This window comes from Tetrahymena thermophila, assembly GCF_000189635.1.
Source record: "Tetrahymena thermophila SB210 genomic scaffold scf_8254545, whole genome shotgun sequence".
NCBI lineage: Eukaryota > Ciliophora > Oligohymenophorea > Hymenostomatida > Tetrahymenidae > Tetrahymena > Tetrahymena thermophila.
In genome coordinates, this window is record NW_002476317.1 from 152,546 (window position 1) to 178,195 (window position 25,650).

Sequence of the window (25,650 nt, forward strand, 5' to 3'; positions counted from 1 at the left end):
AATAATAGTTTATTAGTTAATAGTAAATTCATTCTTACATCAAAAAAATATCAATATATTTATCTAGAAGTTCAAACTTAAACTAAAATAAATAATTGTTTTAAAAATAATATTTAGTTTTAAAGAAAAATTATATTTATTATATCAAGATTTATTTGTTTCTTTAAAATTTAAAGATAGGTAAAATAAAAATTTTCTAGCTAATATTCATCTTTTTAGTTAGAAATAGCCAGATTTTTTTTTCTATGATCGCTTTTGATAAATACTGTGTATAGAAAAAAGAAAAAAAATAATTTAAGGAGTTTAATTTGCAATTATTGTGGGCAATATTGTTTTTTGATATAATATTTAATTGAAAATAGCTAATTAAGATATATTTATATATTTTTAAAAAAATTTTAATTTAAAATAAATAATTACATTTCAAAAAAATAATAAAAAAATAGTTAAATAAATGGATCCTGTTTTAAAGCAACTTAAAATTAAGAGCGGAGCTGTTAAGCGTCTCTAAAAGGAATACGTTTGCTATCAACTTGAAGAATAAAAGCAAAAAGAGAAGCTTGAATAAATGAAATAATAAGGTGTTGACGATTATGAAATCAAGAAAATGGTAATAAATTTCTATCATAAAAATAAGATATCATAAACAATATATTAATTTAAAACAAACAGACTGAATTCTTAGAAGAAACCCAAGCAGTTTTTCCTGGATGCAGAACTCGTTTATAAGATACTTTAAACGAATTTACTAGTTGGATGGTAAAATTTTTAAATATAATTCTATGATCAGTAATTGTATTATATAAATTTAGAATGAAAATGGTGATAATTTAGCTATTAAAGATACTTAAGAAAAGACTGAAGCCGAAGATATTATTTAATAAGCAACATAATTTTTAGAATAATTGAATGCTTTAAATTGAATATATTATATATATTAAAAATATAATATTAATAAATTAATTAACTATTTTACAAATAAACTATTTATTTATTATGTTTGAATAATTTATTGAATGATTGATTGATTAACTGACTATAAATGTTTATTTCCATATAATTTGTTTTTATATTTATAATAATTGTTTTAGAATTTATAAATTAAACTCGATATTTATTTCTATAAAATTTTATGACAGCACATTTATTAAATCATGAGTAAATTATTTTAGTGGCAAAAATTATTGGAGAGGAGTTAATTTTGAAAAATACACAAAATACTTGCTCAGACTGCATCTAGTTATTTTTTTGAGAGATAGTAAATGATATCTTTTTAGTTTCTTATTATTTTAATATAAAATTTTATGGGAAAAATGTTATTTTCGTTGAGTCATTTTATTTTTAAACTACATCAACTTCTATATCTTAAGCTAATTCAGTTAAAGGATTTGTTAATTATATGTTCAGCTCTCCTAATTCGTTTATTTTGGCTTCAATTGCAGTAAACTAACCTTGAATTTGCATATTTTAATCACTTTTAAGGATTAATTAGGGTTTTAGTATTTATGCTTTTAAAATTAGGGCAATTTAATTATTAGCAGTAATGATTTAGTTTTATTAGTCATCAGCTTCTTAAATGAATAAAGTATCAAAAATCCTTTACTCTTCTTCTCTATAGCATTTTATAACTACTTTTACTGTTGAAAACTCAGGGATAATCAAATAGTTGTTATCTATTTCAAAATTTTGAGATTCTAAGCATAGCCTGATGCTTATTACTCTATCAGAGCTATTCAGTATTTCTAATGACTTTTAAGTCTCTTCGAAAATAAATTACTTTCCAAAATCTATTTCTTTCTCTCTGATTTTGATATAATTGCTTATATTTTATTTCTTTTGTTAATTTTGAATTTAAGTCGAAATACTATTTAACTTACTTTCATTTCCATTTCTATTTTAAAAATTATCTGAATTTTAATTTATTTAAGATCCATTAAATATGCTATTATTATGCAAAGAAGAGAGCAAAGAGTCATCATTCAAACTCTCCACTGAAGTTCTTAAGCTGTTTTGGCTAAATTAATTATTATAAGCCTTTGTGATGCCTTATGTATTATTTTTATTATTATTTTGAAAACCCAATTAATTTTAATTTAAGCTGAGCTGCCTTAAAGACGTAGGAAATTCTAAGTCTAAATCATCTTAAGATTTAAGCAAATCTTCTGTGTCTTAAGAAATATTAAGCTTATTTTAAAACTTCTTATCTTAATTATGCTAATTTAAATCATCTTCCTAAGTAAATAGTTATTCATCATTGTCTTAGGTAAAAATTTACTTGTTTTTTATATTTATGTCTGGGCTATAATCTGTAAGCTTAATATCTCTTGATTCATCATTCTTCATCCCTTCTAATGTAGCTTCACGAGATATATTTAAAGATTATTTGCTTGTATTTTAATTAAAAGATGATGTTTTGAGCTATTCGTAACTCGTTTATAAAAGTTGGCTTGTTCTTTTCCTCTATTCTATAATATCATCAAATACTTTTTTTATTTTATTATCTGTATCTTTAATTTCTTCTAATATATTTTTCTTCATTTTTGTGTTATTAATTTGCAATTAAAAACCTTATAATTTTTGAATTGATAAATTAATGCTACTATTTTATCAATTTGAATTTTTTAAATTACTACTTGATTTATTTATCAATCCAAATATTTGATATTTTTTGAGATATTTCAATTATCTTAATTTATTCATCTTCGATAATTAGCTTGCTTTGCTTGATTATGGTTAAAAGATTCAACACAAAATACATTAAATTTTGCTCTATTTAAATAAATATTATTATTTTAATTTATTTTATATCAAATATTTTCAAAGATAAACCAAATATTTTTTGAGTTTTTTATAAAATAATTTAGGAAAAATTTAATTTTATTCATAATGATTTTTGAAAAACTTTAAAAATAAAATTATTTAATTTAAAAAAATTTTATTATTAAAATAAAAACGTAATTTTTTATTGAAATTTCAAAAAATAAATTGAACATATTTTATAAATTAAATAAAGATGAGATTTAGTTTATTTGTTTGTTTGTTCGTTCTTTGATTTGGATTAAAAATTTACTGTTAATATTACAAATATTACTGATTGTTTGTCAAAGAAATTCGTTAGGAATGTGTTTGGAATCGAAATTTGATCATGTAATTAACAACTATCTTATTTAAACGAATCAATCCAATAGGTAAATAAGTATAATGTGTTGATTATATGAGCGATATATAATACATTTAAAGAAATTAAAAATTAGAAATTATATATTTTTCTGCTTAAAATCAAATAATAATAAAATGAAAAACGCAAATAAGGTATATTAATAAACAAACAGAAGTAGTCACTCCTCTTTTGCCTTCAAAGAAAACTGCAAGGTTGATGTCATGCAAAATATTATCAACTAAAATTGTGGAAATGGTGGTGTAAATTCATCCTAGTCAGTCTGTCCTGAAAACAAATTAAATTATTTAGAGAGCAATTTAAATCGCTTGTGTGTTCAATAGGATGCTTTAATGCCTTTACTTTAATTTGCAGAGTATCTACCTGTTATTCAAAAATATGACACAACTTTAAAAAATGTCACCAAAAAATTTGATGAGTTTGAAAATAGATAAGTTAAGGTAGAAAGAATAGTAGAGCAAAGACTAAAAGAGAAGGTAGACAAATCGCCATTGTAGAAGTTGGAAACAGCTAAGCTTAGTAAGAATGTTGATAGTCTCAACTAACAACTTAAAGATCTTGAACTCAACTTCAACAACGTACATAGATGGTATGAAGCAAAATTAAAGGAAGAATCTTAGACTATCTAAAGAAGTCTAGAAGTAAAATTAGAAAAGTAGAAGAATGACTTTAAAAACTAACTATATTCTATTAAATCAAACACTTCTCCTTTAGAATCTATGAATGTATCTACCATCTAGCAAAGCCAAGTGACAAGAGAAGAGCTTTTCTCTTTTAAACAAGAATTAATGTCTGAGATTAAAAATATCTGCTTTGAGAAGCTAGATAACCTTCGTTAAGATCTGAATGCAGAAATGAGAAACATTTACAAAGTATTTTTTATTAAGATTTTGTTTTTTTTTCAGCATTAATTAGTATATTCAACTATAATGATAAAATATATAAAATACTCACTATGATTGAGTACATACATATAATAAGACTATAATAATTATCAGTTAAATAATTAATAAAAGCGATTTATTTTACTTTTTAAAATTAGGAAATAGGAAGTTTAAGATGCGATGTTGAATACATCTCTAACTTAGAAAGGAAAAACAAAATCACCTCTCGTTTTCATGATGAGCTGAGCAACAAATAACTTTCTTAAATAGAACAATAAGTTATAATAAACATATTAGAATAAGAGTGCTTTATTGAAGATTTAGAATCTTTTGATAAAGAAAACACTGTGAGAATAACTCAAGAAATCAATTCTATTAACTAAGTAAAATTTATCCATATTTAAAAATATCTTTAAAGTTAAATTATAAAAATTTGAAGGACTGTTAGGTTCTGTCATAAGAATTGGAACAACAGGATATATGTGAAAAATAAAAATTAGACAAAAAACAAAAAGAAATTGAATATTTGTTTGAAAAAAATGTTAATCTAAAATATTAGCTTGCAGGAACGTAATTTATAGTTAATTTTTATTTTACATTTTATTAAATTATTTACTATAAAAAAGGAAAAAGAAATACGCAAATGAAATAAAAAAAATAGAAGAAAAGTTCATTATCCTTGATCAAATTAATTCGTATTTATATTTTTATTTATTTTTCATTAAATAAAATTTATTATATTATTTTTTAATTAAGAAATATTCAAAGAGAAGAAATGACTGAACAATAGGAGCAAAATTTATACATCATTAAAAGTCTTGAATTAAAGGTAATCTTTAAAGCTTTCTATTTCTTTTAAAGTTAGTTTATCATTTTTATTTTTAATAGCTTAGTGAATTAATGAATAGCATTAATGAAAACCTTGAAAATGAAATGAACAAAATTCAAGAAACAGAAAATTAATTAGGATTATTAAAGAAGAAACTTTGTCAAATTTAATGACGATGAAATAAAAGAATACTTACTCTTTTAAGTTATAAATATATATAAAGCAGCTAATAAATAAATAAATAACAAATAAAAATGCAATAGAATTATTCATACAAAAACATTAATTAGAAATAAAATATATTAATTTATATTTATTTAAGCTCTTTTTAGGTGTATTTATATTTGTAAATATATTCTATAAATAATATCTTATTTTCAAACTTATTTCTTTCACTTATTCAATATGGTTTTCTTAAGTGACCGAAGGGTCTTTTATCTGGATCATCATTTATATTTTATAAATTATATTCTGGTTGATTAACTTTTGGATCTTCTAAATCTTATTTAGAAGGTATATTTGATTCAGCTTCTACATTTTCTTATTTCTTTCTTGTGTTAACTTTTGTATATCTTGAGTCAATTATGATAAATTCTATTTTAAAAATTAAAGTCAGTTATACATAATATTCAAAAATATTACATTTTTCATTTCCTACTCTAATAGAAGTTGAAACTGGTCTGAAATTTTCTGGTACCTCTAAGTTGATGAGCAATAAAAATATTCCCAGTATAAACACACCTTTATTTATTTAAATGAATATTAAAAACTTGAATAAAAAATTATTTTATTAATTTTACCTGTTACTAAATGGAAAATTGCGATTAAAACTACATTTAATTTATATCTATCTTATAAACATGAATCACTTATGTATGAACCATCTGAATTTTGTGTAGTTGATGGGCATTTTTTCTAGTAGTATTATTATGTTATTTCAGAGAAATTTTAATAGCTATTAGTAAAGTTCTTTTACTGATCGCTAGAAAAGGCATATGCAAATGAAGCTATAGCAAAAACTACAAGAGTGATAGCCCAGAAAAATAGCAAAAATTTTAAAATTTTTATCCATTCTTTATTTAAAACGCTAATAAACTTATAAGCAATTACTAAAAAAATGATTGTAAGAGCCATGAATAACAGTAAAGATTAGCTCAGAAATTTGGGAGATTCGATACCGTTGAAGTAGCAGACCTATGTTAATCCACTTAATTTTAAATAAATTAAAGTTAATATTCTTTGATCTTGCATGGAAATAATAGAGTTAAAATTACCATAAAAGCTCAGCTCCAATTACATCTAAAAACATAGTGAATGAGATTAAAAATTTAAGTCTATTTAAAGCTGTTTAAATTGAAGATTGGAGAGCAGTTTATTTTTTTCTTTATCCAGTAACTTCCTATGCTTATTAAGCTTATTCAATCTACTAATTTTAGGCAGGAATACTCTATAAATCTGCTTCATTTTAATTTAAAGGCTACTTTTCCTCTTATCCACTACTCTCCTAGTTTTATAAAGTATTATAATTGTTATATTTTAAAAGGATATAATCTATGAATAATATTTGATGCTATTTTATCTTTTTTCAAACTAATGAAATACTTATCAAATTATAATTACTTTTTTGTTGTTTAGAATCATTTCCTTTTTGCTTAAAATATTTTTAAAATTTAAATAAATTCTTACTAACTTTTAAAAAGTATTAATGAATTAATTTAAAAATTGAAATCTAATAAAAAAAATAAATGCGTATTTTTATTTTATTTCTTATTAATTTATAATACTCTATTAATAATTAATAAAGGCTCACTTATTCCCCGCTAAATACTAATAATTAGTCATATATTTAATTAACTTTGTTTATTTAAGATATCTTACTAATTGTTTATTAAAAACAAGCACTCACTTGCTTTTACAAATAATATTTCGTTTTCTTCTAAACACAAATAAAGAAAAGAAAAAAATTAGCTGTTAAAAAATATTATTTATAATTAAAAATATAATAATACAAAACAAAAAAAATAAAACAAGATAAAAAGAAGATGGATATTTACTTTATTTGCTTATTTAACAAAAAGTTTTTTAGTTTAATAAATAAACAATAGAATTAAGGAAATAGCATTTTTTGCCCAACAAACCGGGCTGGTTTATTGGGTAAAATAAAAAATGCTTATTGATTTAATTCTCTAACAGCAGTTGAATCTAAATACATAATAATGTAAGAAATACCCTCGCATCAACATGAAAATTTTTTAATTGAATCAAACAAAAAGCAAAAGATAAATATCCTCTTTGATATATTTAGTAAATTCAAAATTAATATGAACCCTTTCTTTTTGACTATTGATAAACACATTAATCAATTAAAATCTAGCTTTAGTTGTTAGAAATCGCTCTTTCAAAAAAAAAAAAACTCATCATAATTAATGGAATATACTTACTTACTTTCATATCTTCTTACTGAATTATCTTTTTCTCTTTTTACAAAAATATTTTCTTTAAAAAGACAAATAATTAGTTAAATATAAAGATAAAATAAATGTATGTATTAAATCTTATAAATAAAAATTATAAAAATATCCACATAAAAAACAATATAAAACTTACTAATAATAAGAAATAAATTAACAAGTAAAAATTCGATGAAAAAAAAATCAGTTAAAATTTTTGTTAATTCAAAATATTTTAAAACAAAAACAATAATTTGATAGAAAATTATTTCAATAGTTATCAAATTAAATTAAGAATTAAAATTCAAATAATCTTTTTAACATACTTTAAAAGTAGTTTTTATTACTTAAAATGTATAATTTATTAATTTTTTAAACCTTTACTAATGAAAAACTAACTATCTAATAATTATATGTAGATTCTATTTAAATAAAAATAAAAATACATTACTTGGCTAATTAAATTATTTTAATAGTCTAAAATTTGATTGATAAATACAATTTATTATGATTAAATTTTTAAAAAATAGATTTAGGTTAATGAAAAGAATATTTAAATAACAAAAGTATTTTTACTAAAAATATTATATTCAAAAGCTTAAACTTTCACTTTACTTTGAAAGCTGTTTTATACTCAATATTATTTGCTGACTGAACCATTTAAACTTGTTCCTTATATATTTATATTTTTCTTTTATTCCATATTCAGTAAATATTCTTCTAATTCATTTTGTATCTCATATTAATTTATTCTTTTAAATTCCATTTTTTTCTCTGAATCATCAATCTATTTCTAAAAAAAATGAAGATAATATTTTATTTTTTAGTTGCATTTTGAAATTTTAAGATCTTAAGTCACTTATTCAGAAATCTACTTTTCATTTATTTTTAAGCAAGTCTTATATAACTCTTTTCTTCGCTCATCTAATTTTTTTTTTTTTTAATTATAGAAATCGTTACTAATTAAATCTTTAAAATTTTCATTAATTGGATGCTTATTTTCATAAATTTTTTTTAAATGAGTAAATTATAACTATTATAGATACAAAGAATAATTAGTTAAACATTATTTTAAGTCATCTTAGTTTTCGTATTCCTTATTTGTATATTAATTTTGAACAAAATTCTAGATTTAATTTAATTAATCTAAGTAATCTATCAAATTAGAAAACTCTTCTTTTTCTTTTTATCTCTATTTAAAAATTTCATTTTACTTTATAAATTAGTCTTCATCTAATTTTTGTATTTTATCTACTTTAGTTACTTTCTATACTTTATTTTAGCTATTATTATTAAGATTAGATTACTAAATTTTTAGACTATTTTCATTTTCGACATATTTTTAGTATTTAATAACAGGTTATTTTTATATAGATGTAACCTAACTATATTTAGGTTTATTTTACTAAGACATGCTTTAAGCTAAAGTATTTTCTTTTATTTAAGGTTTAATTTCTGATTTAGTTTTATTTTAATAAAATTATTGGTTTTATCCTGCTTGAATGCTTGAATTTTGCCTAAAACTTGGGTTTTCATTCTAAATAGAATTTTAATTTATTGGATGTTTTTAAATTACTTCTGACCTTGTTTCTTATTTTGTTAATTACTATCTCGAATTTTATTTTTAGTACTATTAGAAACTATTTTAAGATTTAATTATGCCCTTTGGGGTTTATATTTTTGAGCCAAAGCTACCTTAAGAATCAAATATTTATATACTATTTTATCTAATTATTTATCTAACTTATTATTGGCCTTATTATTTTTTGCTCAGCGAGCTGTTTTGCATGCTTTCTTGTTCTTGTTTTTGTGGTAAGTAACTTAATTGTTTATAATTACCAAGAGGGTACAAGTCAGTTATTTTCAAAATATCAATTCTTTTGTTAGGATCAACTTTAAGCATCTAACTCAATAAATATTTTGTTTTATCTGATATTTAAAATTCTATGCAAAATCTATTTAAATTTTAGTCAATACATTCTTGAAGGTACTAAAAATTTTAGATGAAATCTTGCATAAGAAACAAATATGCACCAAAAAGCATCTTACTTAATATCTAGCCCAAGCTAAAAATATCCTAAAAATTTATAAATTTTATGTAAAAAATAAATAATAAATATTTAAATAAGTATATATACTGCTTTTAAAGTATATCCCTTATTCATAAGAACTTCAGGAGCTACTGTAGTCATAGTACCTAATATTGACTAATATTCCATCTCTTATAAAGATTCTTTTGAAAACCCAAAATCAGCTAACTTTATTTTGTTATCAAGACCAAATAAAATATTAGGTAATTTTATACTATTTTAATTAAAGAAATATTAATAATAAATTTTATAAAAAAGCAAAAATTTTATTTTTAAATAAAAAAGAATTTGTAAAATAATTATTTAAAATAATCCTATTGATTAGAGCGTCTCATTTACTTTAATTTATCTTATTTAAGTAAATATTCTAACAAAGAAAACAACTTAATTATTAAAAAAAATCTAATATCAAAGATCAAATAAATGATATTTTTAAAATAATGAATTTCTAATATAAATAAAATTTATTTTAAATCTAAAAAAAATCATTAAAATGATTATTTATTACTCTCTGTGTGCTATTTTCGAGTAATGCATGTAATATATTGCATCTTTTATCTAAAAGAAATAGTATAAAGCTTCATTTTCACTGAAAGAATTTTATCTTTAGAGTTTATCCAAAAGGGTCTCTTATTTACAGAGTTCAGTAACTATATATTTATTTTAAGTGTCTTCAAAACTATCGATATATTTTAAAATATGCTCGCAATTATGTCTCTAAAGAGCTTTCATAACTTTTATCTCCTCTTGAATCATCAGATTCATTTATTAATTTAATCTCGAAGCATGTTATTTATTTATCTCCTTAATGGCGACTAGCTATTATTATTTGTTAACACCTTTATACACTTTACAAAAGCTTCCTTATCCAATTTATTCTAATATTATATATTCTTTGTTAATTTATTTATTTTAACTTTTATATAATTATGACATTTTTTTGTATATTTTATTTAAGTTCTAATATATTTATTTTTTATTAACTTCTTTCTGTTCTAAATATATATATATATTAATCCAATTAAGCAGTATTATAATAATTAAATAATTTAGTACTATCTGACCATTTTATTTATTTTATATAGAAAAATAAATATTATAATATAAATAAAATTATAATAAGTTTTATATATTAATTATTAAATTTATTCTATAACTAAATATTTTCAAAATTGTTTTGATTAATATGTTTGTGAAGATGTTGATTAATGATGAGAATTAAGCATTGAGGAACTATACTAACTTGTAGAATTTGAAGCATTCCCATTTAAATTATTATGACTATTATTCAAGTTATTAGATGCTTCTTTTAAATCAAATTTATTTACTATCTCTTAGTATAACCTAAAAATAATAAAATTATAAAAAAATTAACATCATTTTTATTTATTAGTAAATTAAAAATAATAAATAAATAAATACTTACTTCTCAAAAAGTTGGTCATGCTTATTTTATTGCTGATGTTATTATTGAGAGTTGCTTGTAGTGATATTTCCTGGCTTATTGTAGGTCTTTTGAGTTAAATTAGCGTTTAAAGAAGAATTCATGCTTTTAACTTCATTCTTATTTAATAAGCTGTGAAGTTTTGTTGTATCATTTTTTAATCTAAGAAGATTCCTAACTATTTATGAGAATTCCTTTTAAACTTTTAAAATAATTGCATAAGGGTTAGTTTAAATGTTAGAAATTTATTTAATAAAAATAAATTTAAATAATAGAAAATGTATATTTTATTTATAAAGATATTTCATTTTATTTTATTTTTAATTTTAATTGTTATTTTACCCATCGGATCTTCAATATCAATTTACTTATCTTGTGTGACTTAAATAAAATTTTTATTAGCTTGTTTATTTTAATCTTAGTTGTTTAAAGAAGCAGATCCATTTATAATTTTCGTGTCCTCATTAGCAGAACATTGTATTGATCCTTATATAGATGTTTTAGAGCCATTAAAAGAACTTTAACTCTTATCTTATTTTTTTGATAAGCTCTAGTTATTTTAATTCAAATGGTATTAGTTTTTTGTAATATTTTTACAATATTGAGCAGATGTTTTTGAAGGAGATTTTTTTCTGTATGCTTCATCTTGATATAATCTAAATATTAATTCAAATTTATTAATTTATTCCATTTAAAATAACTTTATTTTACTATTTTATAAATGTGCTTGTATCTGAAGGTGTCTTATAGTGAAAATTTCTCTAAGAATTGTCTGCGAGTTACTCCTTTAAGTTAAATAATTTTTTAATTAAATATGAATTATTTAAAATTTAAATTAATAAAATCTTATGATTATTCATTACTCTATTATAATCAAATCGTAAATTATAAGAAAGATATATTAGTAAAAAGCTTCTAAACTAAAAACCATAATAAAATAATATTATATAAACTATAACATTCGAAAAAATTTAATAATAACTAAATCAATATAATTAAAGAGATAAAATAATTAAATTAATTAATTAAAATTTACTTATTTTAAATCTTCTGATCTTTGCCCCTTTTGTAAGTCACTTTATACATAAGCATTATATTGGTTCGAGTTATTTTGAACACTATTAGAATAAGAATCTAAATTATCCATTGAACCATGTCTATTCTGCTTATTATAATTTGAAGGTGTGATTGGGTTACTTTAAGTCAGTGTACCTATTGGTGCTCTTGATTTAGATGTATTTAACTCACTCATGGAACCATCACTTCCACTATCATCTTAACTATCCTCTAAATTTTTAGAATTATTACTTTTATTTCTTTTTTTACTTTATTTTAGAGTGATATTCACTCTGTTTATAGCCTTTTCATGAATTTTATTTCTCATTTTGAATTACTCTGCAGAACTATATAAACCATTATTTGTATCTTCTTCCTTATTATCTTATTAGTCTAAAGAGCTTAAAGGAATATTTAATAGATTACTTTAAGATTTCTTTCTCTATTAAAAGCTATTTTATTCTTGAGAATCTTCAGATACGCTTTGAACTTTATTTTATATTTTTGAGGAGTTATTAAGTTTGTTCATTTAATTTTTTTATTGAGACTAAGATATTCTGTTTTGCTCTTCAAAATTTTGCTATTTAGCTTCTTTTATTGATGTATGCTGTATTTATATAATTAAATTAATACAAAAAATTGATTAATAAATTAAAATAATCTAAATTTACTTCTATTTGATTTTATATTTGAGTATATTCAGTGTTTATATTTAAGCTTTGTGTTAATTACTGCTAATCATTTAATTTAATGCTTTTATTGATTTATAAATCATTAAGGGAACTAAGGCCTTACTACTATTTACCTTAATCAATTTATTAATTTAATATAAATTAATTATTTTAATTTTGTAAGTTATAGTAAAGACTTTTTATTTATTCTTGATCTTGAGCACCTGATAATTATTATGGTGATTATTAAGAATATTTTTCTTTACTTTATTAATTAATCTAACTTAATTACTACTATTGCTAATTATTAATAGGTTTACTTTCTTGTTTTTCTTCTGTTGATGTTAAGTAATTAGATATATTTTTATTAACAGGATTGGACATTTCTAATTTTTATTCGAATCCCATTTATATTTAAGTATTATTTGCAGGTGATGCTTAATTATAGTAATAATTGTTACTTATCAATTAACTATCATACGACAATACAAATGAGAGAGGTTTTTTAGAATTGAAACTTGAGTTTTTTTAAGATAACTAAGACTCCACTTTGCTGTTGGATTCTTCAGTTTTAGTTTTGTTTTAAAAATTGTTTTGAAAATTTTCTTTAAATAAGCTAGGCTTTTCTAATGTTTTACCTTATTAAATAGTAATGCTATCTAAAGAATTTTTCATTTAATTCTCTGATGTATTTATTGATTCATCATTAATACTATTTTATTTTGTAAAGAATATATTTTTTTACATTCTTTGAACTATGTTATTAGAACCAGGGGATGGCATAGCAGACTTTGAAGAAAATTAATTAGAATTTAGGTTTACCAGCTACTCAGGACATTATTAATTAAATTATTATTTTTGATTATTGGAAAGATTTTAATTTAAAACATAGTTAGTAAAATTTTTTTTTAAAAATTATTTATCAAAACTTTATTAGTGTTAGCTTTAAAAACCATTTAATTTATTTTATTATTATTAATTTTTAGAAGTATTTAGGCTATTTTAGTTTATTTATAAATTTTAATGAGAATTTTGTTAATATTATTATTGTTGTTGTTATTGTTATTATTGATGATGATGTTATATTTATTATTATTCCATATTATTTTATTGATCTTTACTTATTTCATCTACTATTTTATTAGTACTACTCTAACCACTAATTATAGCATAAGTTTATGCTGCTAATTAATCATTATCCTCATCATTTTATTCTGTTTTATGTCTCCATTCAAATTTTCCGTTGCTAAATTAATTTTTATCATATAATGACTTACTCATGCTATGATTACTTTATATAGTTGATTATGTATTTTTACTTTTAACTTATGTTGCATTATTTGCATTCTATTTATAAATGTCAATACTTTCTTTGATGCCATATGAACTATTTTAGCCTTTTTACTTTTAAAGATTGCTACTATTATTATTGTAAAAGCTTATTTTGTTATTAAATCCAAAATGCTCCTTTTTACTTTATTATTCCCTTGAATTACTACTTAACAAAAAATATATTAATTTTAAAATAAATTTAACAAAAAAATGTAAAAATTTTCATATTTTAAATCTGTAAGTAAAAGTTGTATTTACAATTATTTTTGTACTGTTGATTAAGAAGAAGAAGACATTCTTTAAGCAATAGAATCAGCATTTTAGCTGCTACTTGAAATATTGTTATTCAAATTACCAAATTAATTTTATATTTCCTCTTAAAAGTTAACGATCGATCTTTGTTGCTCATTCTTTACACCAACAGATAAATTTAGATTTTGATGGGATTATACATTGTAATCCTCAATTTGTTCATCATTTTCAGTTGCTACATTACTACTTTTATGAGAATAGCTATTTTATCTTCTATGCCCATTAGCTTTGATTTAAGTATTTCCATTATTATTAGCAGTCTATGAAGGTGATTTCTCTTAAAAGTAAAGCTATTGTGCATTATTAAAATCTTAAGAATTTGTGTTTCCTCCGTTTATGCTGAACGATGTGTAACTTGATTTTTTTCCTTACTAAATTCCATACTTATTAGGTTTATTTTATTAATTGCTGTTATTGTTAAGCCCACCTATATTTTCTATTGAATTTTTGCTTTAAGGTTTTGAATCATTATGTTTTACTAAATACTAATCATATGTGCTTTATGTTTTTTAGGATTTAGATAAATTAGAGCAGCTAGTTGATATAGAAGGAGCATATTACAGTTAAACTCCATTATAAGTGCTATTGCTTAAAACAGGAGCGTTTGTATACTAGCCATTTATTATAAAGCTCTAAGTTTATCCTGCTGGAAGTATTTAATTTATCAAATTTGAAGGCTACTTATTAAATTATTCACTAAAACTGTTTTATTTTTATATTTGAGCTTTCTGATTGCTGCTTGTAGATTATCCTGACTACACTAAAAGTGATGGATTCGCAATGCTACTTGAAATATAAGCAATCTTTTAATTATCTTCAATATTATTATTTAACTAATAAGGAGCATTTTTTATGGGACTTACATCTCTTTTCATAGACTTAAATGTTGAGTTTTATAAAGGCTAATTTAAACTTTTATCTGATTTAGCTAAACCACTTGAAATATTTTAAGGAGTGCTAGTAGTACTTGTTTTTTAACCTAGTCCTATTACATTGTTTAGAGAGTTTTTGTTTACTTTTGCATTTAAATCTTTTTTTTAAAATATATTAAAAATATATTATCTCTCCTTTGAATAAATTACTAATATTTGGAGGCACTATAGACTGATTGCTTTACTAATTTTATTATATTTATTGCTTGTTTTATATATTACTGGAGCTTGATTACGAGTTATATTGAGATGCTAGCTGCTGCTGCTACTAATACTAAAGATGTTGCTATTCGAATTATTTTGCAAAAATATTGCTTTTAACTTTCTTCTAAGCTTAGTTTTATTGCTAAATCTATTTGGATTAAGAGGTGCTTTAGTTTGTAATTGAGTTACTGCTATTCATAACATTTTGATTACCTAAGCATTTTTTAAAAAGATAGATTTTAATAAATGATATGTTTATTCAATAAAGAATAGTATTAATATTACCTATTTAATTTTGACTCAACTCGCTTCCTACTGTTAATATATTTATTGATTTAGTTTTATGGTCTTCGCCTCCATCTATGTTTTAAAAATGAAATTTATAAAATTACAATTTTTTAGCAATAGATTTCAATCATATTTCAAGTGATTTCCTAAAATTTTCTTTAATAAAATCTAATAATTTTAATTAAAGTTGAATAACTATACAAAGTAATTTTAATTACTTCTTTATAATATGTTAAAATCGATTAGTGAAGGTGCACCTTAACTAGGAATATCACTAATATTAACATCCTACTCTAAAAGTTCATTTTAAGATTTTTATATGACTTATTTTGATCCTAATGATTGCTAAGAAGCATAATCAGCACTTTAGGCAGAAATTGCATTGTAGCTTTTTCTGTTATTTTATTGCATTTGCTAGTTTAATTATGGCTATTATTTGTTAATTTATTGCATATTAGATGATCCAAGCATTGAATCTGATGTAACTTATGACTAGTATGGTTTATGAAATGTATACAATGCGCTGCTCTGCTCATGAGTGTTATTATATTTATTTAAGATGAAGTTATCTCCTGACTTCTATCTTGAAAACATTAACGCTAAATTATCTATCTATCAATCAATCAACCACCCTTTGTTCTTTACAGTAATATAAAAATAAAAAAATTTATACAAAGTTATCTTGAAATTTTGATAATATGTTTGTGATTAGGTCTTTTTTCAAGCAATTATTTACTTAGAATTATTATTATTCAAATCTGAAAACTTAATGATTTTTTAATTCGATTGGATTCTCTTGAACTATATATATCTCTAGAACTAATACCCACCTTTATTATTTATACTAACTTTGATTTTATTTTATTTTTTTCATTTATTAACTGGCTTAAATTAAATAAATAGCTAAATCTGAATAGATTTTATTTATTAAATTAATATCTCCATTGAAAAAAAAAATCACAGCAAGCTTTTCTGTAATTATTTTACTATCATAGATTTTGTGTGAACAAATATCTTGTAATTTATTTGGATAAGTAAATTTTTATTTTTGCTACTTTTTTACAATCACTAAACTAAAAATCCTAATAATTCAGATAAGGCAATTTTTGAGTTAATTTAAAATAATTCACTGTTAAGTTTTTTATGAAAAATAATCCATTAAGTATTATCATATCAATCAAAACACCTATAAAGTATGAATAATAAAAAAATTGCTTGAAAATATCTTATCTCTTAATTTTTAAAAATGCTTATTTATTTTTCTTAAATTTTAATTTTTTTATACAATTATAAGAATATAAAATAATATATTTACAATCAAAGTTATAGGGAAGAATAATTTGTTAATTTTAAGTTATATTTGGATATAAATTTTTTTAAATTAATAAATTAGAATTTTTAGCCGCCTTTTATGATGATGAGTTGCTGTATTCATTTTTTTGCAGCACTTATTGGCCTATTTCTAATGTCCATAGGAGATGCTACTGTTCTTCTATTCACTATAATTAATTTTTTAAATCAAAAGAAGAGGGAAAATAATATTTACTGTATTGAAATTTTTTGTTGGGTGTTTACAAAAAAGTTGTACCGTTTGTAGATGATAAATTCAAAACACGATTATCGTCTGGAGAAGTAAAACAGTAATCTAAACTTTCGTTTATATTTTTACCAATACTGGAGTATCTTTCGTGATTATGCACATGGTTGTTACCCTTATTAAAAATAATTAATTTCAGCACAACATAATAGAATAAAAAAATTACCTTGTTTTAACCACAAGATAAACATTTAACTGGAATTAACTTTTTTGTGCTTAATAAAGAATTGTTCTGGTTTTAGTTTCCCTAGCTAGGAGTTAACATTCCTTCAGAAGACATGAAGTTATTTATAGCCATGTTATTTGTAGAATTCATCTATTTCTTAACAAAAAGAGATAAGTTATCACAGTCTCTTCTCAAAAAGCTTTGCTACTCTGATAGTTAGTTTAATCTAGAGTCTATTAAAGCTAACTCTTTTCTATATTCTTCAGAATTTAACTTTAATTTTACTTGTTTAACTAAACCATTCAAGTCTGCATCCCTAAACACCCTCATTACCTATAACACAAAATACATTAATTAGTATGAAGTTAATAACTTTGACAAATAAATACTCTTTTTTCTATTTCATTAGCTGTTTCGACTTTGTAATGTATTTCATTTAAATCTTTTTGGAGCTTTTTATATTTTTCTTCGTCTAATATACCCTTTGGAACAGACTAATCAATCATTTTTTATATTTCAGCTTTTCCAATGTTCAATTAAGTTGTTGCAGATGCCCCAATTATATCAGAATGACCTAAATGAGCTTAATTTACTTATGTGATCAAGTCTATGCCATCAAATTTACGTTTAACCTCCTATAAAATTAATAGTATTTCATGAAAAGTGTATATTTAGCTTTTTTTTTAAGGATCTTACCTAAGTCATGTAATCATAAGCCTCAATTAGCTTAGCTATTTCTTCTTCTGCTCTTTTTAGATCAGATTCAAGTTAACATATCTTATGAGGATCCATTTTTTTAAGTAGAGAAGAATAGTCTTAGATTTCATCAGTTTAATTTTAGGTTTCCTTAATCTTACTTTTCTATTGGTAATAAAAATATACTTTTATGAATATCTTCTAAATATAATGATAGTAATCAATTAATTACAAGAATATTAAACTCTTCAAATCTATGCTCTATTTATACAAATTTTGATTTGTGGTCTTCTAAGGTAGCTTGTATATTGAATTACCCTTCTAATGTTTTCATCCTTACTCTCATTTCTGATATTCTGTCATTGTTTATTTTTTAGTATTCATTGAGTTTTTCTTGTGTTACATAAGTTTGCTTAATCCTATAAATAAGATAAAAATATTTCGAATTAATTTAAAAATACTTTTAATCAATAATTAATACTAAGTTTCTAATTCTTTGAGTGATGCCTTTACCAATTTTTGTTTCTCTGCATTTGAATTAATAAACTCATCAACTTTTTAATTTAATCTCTCCTAGAATTTATCATTTCTTTCTCCACTCCCTCCATTTAAATTTTAAAACTATTTTAAAATATATTTTTAAAATACATTTTCTTTTGGAAAAATTAGATAAAATAAATAACCTCTTTCATTATTTTTTATTGCATAGCTTAAACTGTTTCTTGGACATACTCTTCATTTATTCTTTTTGTTAGTAAATCTTAACAGTCCTGTATCTTCCATATAGTTCTTCTTTCTACATCCTGTACTAACTCTTCAAAGTTAGTGATATGAACCTATACTCTTTATTCTATAGCTTTTGTATCTTCGTTTACTACTTTTGAGAAGTCGTCTATCTATTAGTAAATTAAATTATAATTTATCTAAGGATCGTTACTTTTACCTTTAATATTTATCAAAGATCATATAATTATTAATACCTTTGCTATTAATTTTTCTTTAAACTGCTTTTATTTTTCTTTATAATTTTTACTATCTAATTTAGAATCAATTTTTTATTCTAATTTTTCAATTCTTGAGTTGTATGTCTATACTTATTTGAAAGCTTGAGTCGTTCCCATACTAAGCAGATTAATCTTTTCGCACAGCTTAGAGAGTTCTTTATCTATGATACCAGCACCAGTATAAAATAGTGCTTCATTCACTTAATCTTTCATTTCTTTAGCCATCTTTTCATCATAAAGATCAGTACATTTTGTAACCTGCCTAAGAAGATGTTATATCTTATAATTAATAATGATTAAATTGAATATTTTATCTCCAATATGTTAACTAAAATATTGTTTACTTAATCTATTGCTATTTTTTATTTCATTTACTATTCTAATTTTTCTATTTTATCATTTTGTGCATTAATTGTTTCATGAACTTCCTCTAAATAGCTTTTGAGGGAGTCATAATTGACATCTAAAGAAATAAATGGTACACCTTTTAATGATAGCTCTTTTGACATTTTCAATAAATTGCTTGTTAATTCTATCTATCTATCTTCTAAAGCGAAATCTCTACAATTAAATTTTTTATTAGCTTCCTCTAATTGTAAATAAATGTCAATCAATATTTAAGAATGTATTAAAAAGTATTTAATTGCTAAGGTTGTAGTAATATATTATTTGATAAAATAATAAATATCAATATTTTATATTTTAATTAATAATTTTAATTAATGGTGCTCTTTCAATCTTGATTTGATAGTAATCAATCAAAGTACAAATTAATAATCTTACAAATAAAAATTATTAGAATTAATTATTAACTCTATTAATAAAATCTAAATTAGGAAATCTTAACTCAAAGTAATAGTTGATACAATATTTCCAAATTTATTTAATCCCTGATATTTGATGTATTAAAAAGTGTCTGACTAACTACTGAGTATATACTCACTATTTAATTTTGTAAACTGTACTATCTTCAAAAAAAAATGATTATTTGCATCTAAAACAAATCAATAAATTTGTTTTTAATTTACATATTAATTTCAATAGTCTATGAATATAATTATTTTGGAAATTTCTTTATTTTTAAAATCTCTGTTAGAAAAAGATTTTGCTTAAACTTAAATATAAAAGTGGGGTCACTATTGGAATTTAAAATTGGAATATATCCTCTTTTATTTACCATTCAATAGTTTATTATAAAATAAATATCTAAAATTATTAATATTAATTTAAATGAGAATTTTCACCACAGTTTAAAATAAATTGGATAAATATTCAAGAATTTAAATTTAAAAATATCTTTAAATAATAAATAATTTCAAATATTAATAATAAACAATACAAAAAATAATTTATGAATGTATATCTTGATTATTTGAGGGAGATATTTAAATATTTTATTTAAAGCTAAAATAATATTTTTGTTCTCATTTAAATTGAATATGATTTAGAAAGTAAAATCTAGATTTAATTAATTTTATATTTTTATATTATTATAAATAGATATTAATGATATACAAAATAACAAATATTTTAAAACTTCCTAACACTTTATAAATTTTATCATTTTTTTCCTAACATTTTAAAATTTTTATCATTTTTTTGCTAATATTTTCCAAAATTTCAAAGTATCAATTTTCGTTCTAGGCTAAGTTAATTATGAATTAGGTTTTAATTAATTACTAATTAAATTATATATATGATTAAACTCTTATCATACAAACAAATAATAAATATAAATTATAGACAAAATAACGAACATATAAAATAAATGACTTTTATTTAATTGCTTCATTAAGATTCAAACATTTTCCAATATATTAAAGTATTTTTGTTCTAATTTAAGCTTACTACGAATAATTCATTTAAATGGCTCTTACAAAATTGAAGCTTCTCTTTAAATACAGAGTCTATTATCTTGAAATCTTTTATGTGATGCTTTGTGCTTGGTTGTGAATTTGGATTCTGTATAATTATTCTATTATCATTTTTGCATATCTAAATAACAGAATATTTCTGGTTATTATCTGAGTATTAAGCAACAAGGATATCACAAATGTCAGATACTGAACTATCATTTTAGTATGAATCAATTTTTTAGCAAAGCTCAAATGTTTTTGTATCCCAGACTAATACCATTTTTTTAATAGTTATGAATACTTTGCTATTGAATAAAGAGGAAATATTTGAAGGGACATTACCCTTTCCTAAATCAACTTGCTTGAGTAATACTATTTATTTAATTTTATTTTCTTCAACTCTTGCTTTTGCAGAATCATATTCTACTTTATATATACCAACTTTACTGCATTTATACCCTATTAATATTGACTACATAACTTTTCCCATTGAGTGAATACTTGTAACTTAAGATGTTGAAAGGTCGCCTTATTGAATAATTGGTTTGATATTTTAAACCTTTTTTTAAACTTTAGTATCCCAGACACATATAGATGAAAAATTATTAACAACAGCTATGATATTTCTTTCATCAAATAACGAACTAATAAAATTAGTATTCAAATTCTACTTGCTTGTTTATTGTTAGCCTTAAACTAATTCTTAGCTTTCTCTTAAAGAAATATTTCCTTTTTCATTGATGATATTCCATAAATGGATTAAACTATCGCTTGCTGATCCACTTAGAATATAAGGCTACTCTGATTAAAAGGAACTTATACATGAGATACTAGTTTTGTGAGGCTAAAGTTCACCTATGCAAGTCTGATTTGAAATATTATAGAGTTTTATAAATCCTTTGTTATCTCCACATGCTATAAGAGCTCCTCCAACTACACAAAGACAGTTTACCTTTTCTTACTGCAAAGAAATTTCTTTTGGAATTTATGTTAGATTCATAAAATTGTTATTCTTTGTTTTTACTCTAACTGATTTATTTCCTTCCATAATTTCTATATCTTGCAAAGGATGTGTAGTGTTGCTAAGTTGCTATGAAAAAAGTGAATTTACAGAGTTAGATTAATTTAATTCTGGAATTGTTTCTAAATTATTCTAAACAGATTAGTATTATTAGTATAAAGGCAAATTTAAATTTATTTATTGTGTTGGGGGAGAGGGTTGAGAAGAAGGTGTTTTATTATTGAAATTTTAAATTGCTTGATTCTATAACTACTAAACCTACTAATTGCTTGATTAATTTGAATTTGAGTAGTCTTTCCAATTTGAACTTTGTGATTTTTAAGGGGTGACGTTCTAAAATGGAGTTACAGCTTCTAATTCATCTAAGTTTTGCTAAAAGTTTGAGTTTAAGCTTTTATATGAACTCTAATTCTTCTATAAAGTTTGTTAACCATCGTTATTATTATTGTAATAACTTTACAACTATTTTGTCATAAAATTGTTACCCCTACTAAAAGGCTCACTATTTTAAATTATTTCATTATCTTTGCTCAGAGTCTAGGGTATATTGGATATATTTTTTATAGAGGTATGCTTTATTTTTTCATCTTAATTTTCTTTTAGCGTTGTATAATCTACTACTGAGCCATCTCCTGCAAATGTCATCATTTTTTACTATTACTTTCCATAATCATACTCAGATTGCTTTGACGAACCCAAATACTAAAAACCATTTGGTAAATTTTCTTAGTTAAAGTCTTTTATAGTACTTTCTAGTACTTTGTTAATCAAATATTCTTTTGTATATTGCTATGATTGCTAAGAATCTATTGAAGCTAAGTGGATAGGATTCATTGACTATAAAGTATTTTAAATCTACCTTTCTCCATTAACACCTTAATGATTATTCAAATCATATACCTAAATACTATCTTAAATCTGCATATTTGGATTTAGCTTCTTTTTGAAGCTATCAGTTTTAGCAGCACTTGTGTTTATTTGGTAAAATTAATTATTTTTTAATGAAGACCTTATTTCGCTTGTTGCGTTAGTAGCTAGCTAATTAATTCTCTTATCTATGACTTTTAAAGATTCTTTTGATAGAGGAGTATATTAAGGAGGAGATTTCAGCTATTCTGAAAGTTAAATACCAACTTATTCTATATTTTACACCCTTGCTCTCTGGCTCTCTATAGTTATTTTGTTTCCAAATAAAATATCACGAATCCATCTAAATTACTAACTAACTTCTTTCATATTCTAGTTCATTTAAAGCTAGTTTTCTAAGTAACCTCTTGGGTTTATATACATTTTTGAATCTAGCTCTTAAACATTAAAAATTTCAGATTTTAGTTCTTCAAGCTGTTAGCACACCTATTTAATTTTTATTAATAAAATTTAATTAAAATAATTCTACTTAAAATCTTTTGCTGAAAAATTTTTTTTAACGTATAGATAAATTTTAATAATATCAATTAAATTTCAAAAAAAAAATTAGCAGTTTAATTGATTTCAAATAAATGTAATGAGCAAATCAATTTTAAACTCGATGAAGTATATGCAAACTGTATTAAAAGAAAAACGTAAAATATTTTTACACTCTGCAGTTGCTGGTTGAGGAGTTAAATCAATTCGTTCTCAATGCTTTATAAATGTGCTTAAAATTTACCCAAAATAATGTTTATATCATTCTAAATCAATTTTTTTTGAACTTCTATATATTCTCCGTATTATGTTGCATGCTTTTCAGGAAACTTTACTAAATTATATGTGTTTTGGCTAAATACTTCCTTCTGCTTTTCTAATAGAGTTTTCCAATTATGCTTATTTCCTTCGTTTTCAACTACATCTAAAAATTCGTTCACCAACATAATGTCCTATTAGTGCATTTTTGTATGATCAGGATCTTCGTACATACAATCTCCACACAAAAGAATATCTTTACTACAAAATGGAATTGAGCATATTCTCTTCAAACCTTCATCACTATGTGAAGGGCAGCATCTGAGGTAATTTTTAATTAATCCAGGTGCAGATTATTGATTAAGTGATTATTTGGGGTTTGAGCGAGGAGGGCTTTATAAGCTACTTCTAGATAACAAAATATTTCCACTACTTCCATTAGTATGTGTAGGCCTTGATAGCTAATTTGTATTTAGTGTTTAAAAACCACTTGAAAGCATAGGTGCAATACTTTACTAAGTAAGAGATTATACCTGCAATCCCTTTTGCTATGATTAAGCCCTAGTGTAGCGAATACTAGGCTTAATAGATGGCTTTACTTAATCTTTATATTTTTCATCTGGGTTATTATTATCAAATGATTTATCCGTTTATAATATATAATCTTTTTTTGTTTCAGGGGGAGATATAGCTATGGATTGAGGAGTAGGTAAATTATTGTCTATTTGCCTATTTATCCTCATTTAAGGGCTTTAAAAAATATTCTACCTCTTTGACATTTCCTTTGTTTATTCAGATAATCGAAATTTTAAATATCAATTATTTGTTAACTTAATATGATCCAATTATTTTATATATTAATATCTATTAAATTAAAAATAATGTTTAAATTTTATAATTGCTAACCTGTTACAAAATAGCATAAACTTTCACTTTAAAGTTAATGGCTTAAGTTAATATCGTAAATATAAATCGTTAATAAAGAATATTGGTGAGTCATCTAAAATATTATAGATTAAATAATAAGATTACTTTAATATATTATAAACGCTTTAAATAGAGTTAAAAAATAATCATCGCTATTTATTAGCAATGATTTAAATAATATTTAGAAATAAACATAATTAAATTAAAGATTATGTACATATTTATAAAAAATTTATTTTCTGATATATTTTGATATATTTAACAAAAAATAGTTAAAATAGTATTATTAAAAATATTTTTAAATTTTATGCAAAAATTACAAAAAATTGCTCTAAATTTTCAAAATTTAAATTATGTATTTGACAAAAATAAAATATAATTTAGAAAATTAATAAATAAAGTTTTTAGAAAAATTTTTATTTTGTAAAACCATTTAATAAATTTAAAGATTTTTAAATTAAGAATATAAATCAGTTAATTAATCTTAATGAATTTAATTATGTCAATTCAGCATCATCTATTTCAATATTTTAACATTAAATACTTTTAAGATCTTTTTTTATCAGAAAAAAATTTTTTTTCGTCTAAATTTATTTATTAAGAATATTTGTTAAATAATTTGAATTTGTTTTTTTAATGGTCTTTAATAGATTATTATTTAATTATAAATGTTTAATTTATATAAACTATTAAAAAAATGTTTAATACTTCTCAGCAGTTCCAAAGACTGCCTATAAAAATTTGCAGATACAATAAAAAAAATTAGTTTTTTATATTAGAATAATAAAATCATGTTAAATAAGGTCAGTATTATTTCTGCTAAATGAAGAAATCTTCAGTAGACATTTTAAAAAAATATTATACTTATCATTCATTAACAAACTATAAATTTATTGTTTTGTTTTATTTATTTCATATCCTTGTAAGATGATTTATATTACGTATTTACCTACTAACTGATAGTATTTGAATAAATAAATGATATTGCTGAAAAATATACTTCAAATATAGTGCAAATTAATTTGATTTACTGTACAAATTTTATTATTTA

At 22.2% G+C, this 25,650-nt stretch overlaps 8 protein-coding genes across 8 annotated transcripts; 2 read left to right on the top strand and 6 right to left on the bottom strand. All coding sequences in view use genetic code 6, as the record gives it.

Moving 5' to 3' along the window:
• Positions 1-391: 391 nt before the first annotated feature.
• On the top strand, positions 392-923 carry TTHERM_00148800 (tubulin-binding cofactor A family protein; the record flags this gene model as incomplete). Its single annotated transcript, XM_001021515.4, has 3 exons — positions 392-610; positions 673-759; positions 813-923. Exons 1-3 carry the CDS (start codon positions 455-457, stop codon positions 921-923), a joined length of 354 nt encoding a protein of 117 aa, XP_001021515.3. The 5' UTR covers positions 392-454.
• Positions 924-1,152: 229 nt separating this feature from the next.
• Positions 1,153-2,538, bottom strand: TTHERM_00148810 (hypothetical protein; the record flags this gene model as incomplete). Its single annotated transcript, XM_001021516.1, has 1 exon — positions 1,153-2,538. The coding sequence occupies one exon, from the start codon at positions 2,536-2,538 to the stop codon at positions 1,153-1,155; it is 1,386 nt and encodes a 461-aa protein (XP_001021516.1).
• A 756-nt stretch (positions 2,539-3,294) lies between these two features.
• Positions 3,295-5,064, top strand: TTHERM_00148820 (hypothetical protein; the record flags this gene model as incomplete). Its single annotated transcript, XM_001021517.2, has 6 exons — positions 3,295-4,050; positions 4,221-4,445; positions 4,502-4,632; positions 4,689-4,757; positions 4,819-4,891; positions 4,951-5,064. 6 exons carry the CDS (start codon positions 3,295-3,297, stop codon positions 5,062-5,064), a joined length of 1,368 nt encoding a protein of 455 aa, XP_001021517.2.
• A 227-nt stretch (positions 5,065-5,291) lies between these two features.
• On the bottom strand, positions 5,292-6,532 carry TTHERM_00148830 (transmembrane protein, putative; the record flags this gene model as incomplete). Its single annotated transcript, XM_001021518.3, has 5 exons — positions 5,292-5,485; positions 5,534-5,632; positions 5,692-6,098; positions 6,166-6,395; positions 6,512-6,532. The coding sequence occupies 5 exons, from the start codon at positions 6,530-6,532 to the stop codon at positions 5,292-5,294; spliced, it is 951 nt and encodes a 316-aa protein (XP_001021518.2).
• Positions 6,533-7,975: 1,443 nt separating this feature from the next.
• On the bottom strand, positions 7,976-10,430 carry TTHERM_000148839 (Serine/Threonine kinase domain protein; the record flags this gene model as incomplete). Its single annotated transcript, XM_012798962.1, has 3 exons — positions 9,940-10,430; positions 9,480-9,645; positions 7,976-9,418 (listed from the first exon to the last, which is right to left on the bottom strand). The coding sequence occupies exons 1-3, from the start codon at positions 10,365-10,367 to the stop codon at positions 7,976-7,978; spliced, it is 2,037 nt and encodes a 678-aa protein (XP_012654416.1). The 5' UTR covers positions 10,368-10,430.
• A 167-nt stretch (positions 10,431-10,597) lies between these two features.
• TTHERM_00148840 (kinase domain protein) lies at positions 10,598-16,264 on the bottom strand (the record flags this gene model as incomplete). The annotated part of the gene is made up of 10 exons (XM_001021519.3): positions 10,598-10,775; positions 10,858-11,077; positions 11,218-11,531; positions 11,587-11,660; positions 11,912-12,538; positions 12,603-14,100; positions 14,193-15,276; positions 15,329-15,595; positions 15,668-15,742; positions 15,889-16,264. The coding sequence occupies 10 exons, from the start codon at positions 16,262-16,264 to the stop codon at positions 10,598-10,600; spliced, it is 4,713 nt and encodes a 1,570-aa protein (XP_001021519.2).
• Positions 16,265-17,166: 902 nt separating this feature from the next.
• TTHERM_00148850 (hypothetical protein) lies at positions 17,167-19,642 on the bottom strand (the record flags this gene model as incomplete). The annotated part of the gene is made up of 9 exons (XM_001021520.2): positions 17,167-17,382; positions 17,434-17,766; positions 17,823-18,068; positions 18,130-18,294; positions 18,362-18,548; positions 18,611-18,750; positions 18,813-19,025; positions 19,110-19,412; positions 19,478-19,642. 9 exons carry the CDS (start codon positions 19,640-19,642, stop codon positions 17,167-17,169), a joined length of 1,968 nt encoding a protein of 655 aa, XP_001021520.2.
• Positions 19,643-20,921: 1,279 nt separating this feature from the next.
• TTHERM_00148860 (WD domain, G-beta repeat protein) lies at positions 20,922-24,415 on the bottom strand (the record flags this gene model as incomplete). Its single annotated transcript, XM_001021521.1, has 2 exons — positions 20,922-23,363; positions 23,588-24,415. The coding sequence occupies 2 exons, from the start codon at positions 24,413-24,415 to the stop codon at positions 20,922-20,924; spliced, it is 3,270 nt and encodes a 1,089-aa protein (XP_001021521.1).
• Positions 24,416-25,650: the final 1,235 nt, after the last annotated feature.